Source organism: Penaeus chinensis, chromosome 14, assembly GCF_019202785.1.
Source record: "Penaeus chinensis breed Huanghai No. 1 chromosome 14, ASM1920278v2, whole genome shotgun sequence".
Taxonomy (NCBI): domain Eukaryota; kingdom Metazoa; phylum Arthropoda; class Malacostraca; order Decapoda; family Penaeidae; genus Penaeus; species Penaeus chinensis.
This window is the reverse complement of record NC_061832.1, coordinates 418,303-423,302: the sequence shown is the minus strand read 5'-3', so window position 1 is coordinate 423,302 and position 5,000 is coordinate 418,303. Positions and strand designations below refer to the sequence as shown.

The following is a 5,000-nucleotide window of genomic DNA, read 5'->3' as shown; positions in this document are numbered from 1 at the left end:
TCTTTTGTCTGCCTTGTTATATTTTCTAATGGATTTTCACATGCACAAAAATGTTTCTTGAGTCACTCAAAAAAAGATCATCAAAAAATGTTCATTGGGTTTACTTATTTCTTCTGTGTAACAACCACTTATGTCATTAAAGTAGGTATTTAGGAGGCATGAGGTGTATCACTTATATTATCTTATTATTTATAGTTTATCTTTATTATTCTTTTAAATTCTTCTTTATAAGGTTCATTAAAACTCTTCAATTTCATTTCATTGTATTTCAATACTATTTACAAAGTCAATTTCAAGTTTACATGTGTCTTTGCCTTATTATTCCAACTCACTCTTATCCAGTCTATAAAAAACTGTACACCTTGTTTTTCAAAGCAATTATATACAAAACTCTTAGTCTATTTAAAAAACACACTCTTATTTTCTCTTCCCTCCACATCTCACCACCAACAGAATCTTGGTGATAGACTGCAAAATGGATGTTTCAGTCTTGTCCGGCAATCTTCTTCGCTCGTTCTTCTGCCTCCTTGAACAACTGGTTGCCCTCTTCCCAGGGGCGAGGGCCACGCACATTCTCCCAGTTGGTTGTGTCAATCTGTGACATTTAAGTAAGTCATTGAACAAAATTTGAACAATTCTGGACTAGTCAAGTCAAAAACTTTCAGCTAAACTAGTCAAATTTACAATTTTGGACTAACCAAATCTACTCATATCATATTGGATAATCAAAACCACACAACATACTGTGGACCAGTCAACTCTAATCATTTTAGGCTTGAACCAGTGAAACTATCGGAGCAACTCACATGAACTCATCTATCCCTCTTTCTCGACTGTAAAATTCATGGGGCAAAACAAATGTTCTCCCTGGACTTGCCATACCTCCTTGCTGAGGGGCCAGCTCAATACAGTGGCTTGTACAGACAAATGCAGACTGATAAGAGTGCACACAGAAAAATTATACACTCTCTCCCTGTGAGTACAATTCTCCCATCCCCTGAGCTCAAGCTGTGTCGGGAGGTAGTCAGCGCATAAAGAAATTAGCTATTTCACTTTTATCCACCACTAAAAGCCATCACAAAGTCTGAGAGATGCTGTGTCTTCAGAAAGTGTAATTAATTTCTGCATTATATTGTGTGCGTCATATGAATTAATAACGGACTACCTTGCTGGTTGCTTAAATCTTGCTTTACCACTTTAAACATGAAATATGACGAATTCTAAACATGTAGTCTATTGTTTCCTGCCTTAAGCTACAGCCCTCTGGTCAAGTGGGTTCCAAACAGAACAAAAAGTCACTTTTACTTTCTCTGAAAGTCTCTCTTAAATTTTTTCAACATAAACTAGTAAAAAAAAAAAGGACATCCTATGACAGATTTAATCTTAATGTGGATTAGGTCTTAAAAACAAGCCTATAAATACAATCAGGATTAATTATCAAATGAGCTTACACAATATATATTACTGTACAATTCAATTTCCAAAGCATATAGCTACAGTGAGAAAAAAGGATATCATTGCATAAGAGAGAAGTCACCACAACAAGATACAAAAACATGGAAAGAGATGACTGTGTACAAATGAGATTATAAAACAAGTTCTCTATCAGAAATCTAGACCAAAGAACAAGTGATCTTAACATCACCTTGAATACTGAACTTTATTTCAAAATAGCCTAGAACAAACAAAAACACAGACTGGGGCACAGAACAATAATTCAGTGCCCAACTGCAGATAAAAAACAGACAGACAATTATTAATTCTATTTCTAAACATCCCATCAATTTCTAAATTTACTATCATCAACATTAACACATAATACTTCAATTTAACTAAATTACAGAAATCCACTCACAATTTCTTCCATTTGAATTGGAAAAAAATAAATAATAATAAAAAAATAAAAAAATAAAAAATAAAGAGAATAAAAAAAAGGAATAACATAACAACAACAAATAATAATAAAAAGAAATAACAATAATAAAACAAATAAAAGGGACTTATAAAAGAAAGAGAAAATGGGGTAACTATCTAACTAACCTTTTCAATTTTCTGGTACTCTGATTCCAGGGTGACGTCTTCTTGCTCTTTCATCTTGATCCCCATCTTCTCGGCATCCTCTTTCGACACATTCTTGCGATTGCGGAAGTCGTACCTGCAGGCACAGGGGACCTCTGTGAACTTGCCCTCTCGCGATTTCATGTTTTACCTTTACTTTTAGTCTAGCTTTGAACTCTGTTAATCTAGGGTCTGAAATTCCTGAAAATTACCTAAATAATTCATTCAATTTTGACGCAATGGCTGAACTTTTCTTCAAGTGAGATGTGAAAATATCAAAGATTCAAGTCTGTTAGCTTTAACCAAGAACTTTACATTATTTTTTTCCTGTAACATGAACTATAATAACATTAACCCATTGCCGCCGGGGAAAATGAATAAAACATGGGGAAAATGCTATGCTCATTTTTTATATTTTTTTGTGAAGTGTCTCTACACATAGATGGCTCTGCTAGTGCTTAGCCTTACCTGATTTTACCTTTCCTTGAATTGGCGGGAAAATATATTTTTTACTAGTGTTATGAATATCGATGGTGTTATTTTTATTATAAACATTATAATTACTATAATGTTATAAACAATAGCAATAGCAAAATAAGATAACGTAAAATATTTTCATAAATTAAAGAAAAGAGTGAACGGGCGAGACAGGCAGTACTCGTAATTGGCTCATTGGTGACTCAGTACAAGTGTAGCCATCTATGTGTAAAAACAATTAAACAAGTAAACTCATAGTGGGCATGGCACAGACATATGTGACATGCCCGTCGGGAATGGATTAATTGATTTTCTCAGAATTTTAATACTTGTATATTTACTATTTAAATACTACTGTTTTGGGAAAATGTGACTAAGAAATAATTAAAACAAACAAACAGCAGAGAAAAAGAGCTATTTTTTTTTTAATAAACAAAAAATAATGATAACAATAATAATTAATATACATTCATACATATATATATATATATATATATATAATTCATATACTTATCATATATATATACATATATATATCTATATCTATCTATCCATCTATCTATAAAGCTATCTAGCCAGCTATATATATACACATATAGATAGATAGATATACATATATATACACATATAGATAGATAGATATACATATAGATAGATAGATATACATACACACACATATATATAGATAGATAGATATATAGATAAATATATATAGATATAGATATACACATATATAACACAGATAGATAGATAGATATATATATATATATATATATATATATATATATATATATATATATATATATAGCTATAGATGTATATGGATATATCTAATGGTATTTCTATCTTTCTTTCTCTCTTTCTCTCTTTCTATATATATATATATATATATATATATATATATATATATATATATATAATATATGTATATTTATATATTTATAGATATACATAATAGATATATAGATGTAGATATAGATATCTATCTATATCTATATATCTATATATATATATCTATATATCTATATATATATATATGTATATATATATATGGTTTATCTTCAATTACAAATCATAATTGTTACAACAAGGTTAGAAAAAATGCTAATGTAAAATAACAGTTTTATGGATCTATGACTGTGTTCAATGCCTTAGCCTGAAATGCAACTCTTGTCTAACAGCATTCTGACATGGAAATAAATAGATAAATAAAGGGGAAAAGAATTAATGAATAAAAGCGGCATACCTGATCTGCGCGAATTCCCTGAGGCCAAAGGAGCCGCCCACCACCAGCAGGAGGAAAGGGGCACCGAATCGCAGTGATCGCCTCTGCAACAGGCCCTTACCCATAACACACAGGGACTGCTACCTCTCTAGCCCCTAAGAGAGACACAGAAAAGAAGTTAAGTAAATTAATAAATAAATAAGGAAGGAAGGATGAGAAAAGAAAAGAAAAAAATTTAAGAATTAAAAAAATGATGAAGGTTTGAAGTTTCTTCTTCAATACCATGATTATAACTATAACTGTGTCTTACCAAAATCATCATGAAACTTAGCATGTTCTCTAAGAAAAGGTCTACCATCTTAAACCTTCACAGTAATGCAGTATCAATTAACATGGCAGCCTCTATGCTAAATACTCCTGAAAAGGAATGTTCTGGCAAAAGTGAGCTTGAACTGATTTCTTCCTTGGTAGTAAACTGACAGGGAAATCTACATGCTCTATATCTCAAAATAATAAGGTATGTTGGCCTTTGCTGGAACACCATAATTCAGGTTAGCCAGTGGAAAATGTGTCACGTTCAATAAATATTTACTGTTGTTCTTGATAATGCTGACAGAGACACAGTGCATTTGGTAGGCACAAACACCCTTGCTATATACCTTTCTACAATCTGATCAACCTGCAATCATTATCACTAAACAGTACATACACTTCATCTCACTTCAGACTAAAATCAAATTAAGGCATTTCGGCGACAAAGCCAACATTACATGCTAATAATTCCCGACCTGCACAGACCACTATAACTTAGCTCGGAAAATTCACACACAAATACACGTATTTCATATCACCCTCTCATAAAACACACCGTCCCTCGTAGGTCACCTTCCTAGCTCCCGTCCAAGGAAACCGCTAAAAAAAACAACAACAAAACAATACAAAGAACAAAAAAAGGAAACGAAAAAGCACCCAAAAGTACCACACAAACCACAACACTCCCCATCCACCTGTACATCATTTACCTGCAATAAACCCCAGCGCTTAATAACCCGCCGCTTATTTCCCCCTTCCGGAGACACTTTCAAAATCCCCAGTGGTCGTCTTTCAAGGTCACTCAAGGGGGGGAGGGGAGGGGGATACTTGTCGTCCAAGGAATAGGCTACGTGAAGACTATAAGCGCCGAGGAACGACTGTGAATTCCTCGAGGAAGGACGAGGAGGAATCAGCTGGGAGGTCGCCT

At 33.1% G+C, this 5,000-nt stretch overlaps 2 protein-coding genes across 2 annotated transcripts in view; both read right to left on the bottom strand.

Moving 5' to 3' along the window:
- Positions 1-109, bottom strand: part of LOC125032132 — a 25,203-nt gene extending 25,094 nt beyond the window's left edge. Inside the window, exon 1 of the mRNA XM_047623162.1 lies at positions 1-109. This exon is cut by the window's left edge and continues 189 nt beyond it. The gene's annotated coding sequence lies outside the window, so the exon portion shown is untranslated.
- Positions 110-250: 141 nt separating this feature from the next.
- Positions 251-4,992, bottom strand: LOC125032133 (cytochrome c oxidase assembly protein COX16 homolog, mitochondrial-like). Its single transcript, XM_047623164.1, has 4 exons — positions 4,783-4,992; positions 3,782-3,915; positions 2,041-2,155; positions 251-595 (listed from the first exon to the last, which is right to left on the bottom strand). Exons 2-4 carry the CDS (start codon positions 3,883-3,885, stop codon positions 485-487), a joined length of 330 nt encoding a protein of 109 aa, XP_047479120.1. The 5' UTR covers positions 3,886-3,915; positions 4,783-4,992; the 3' UTR covers positions 251-484.
- Between the last annotated feature and the right edge of the window lie 8 nt (positions 4,993-5,000).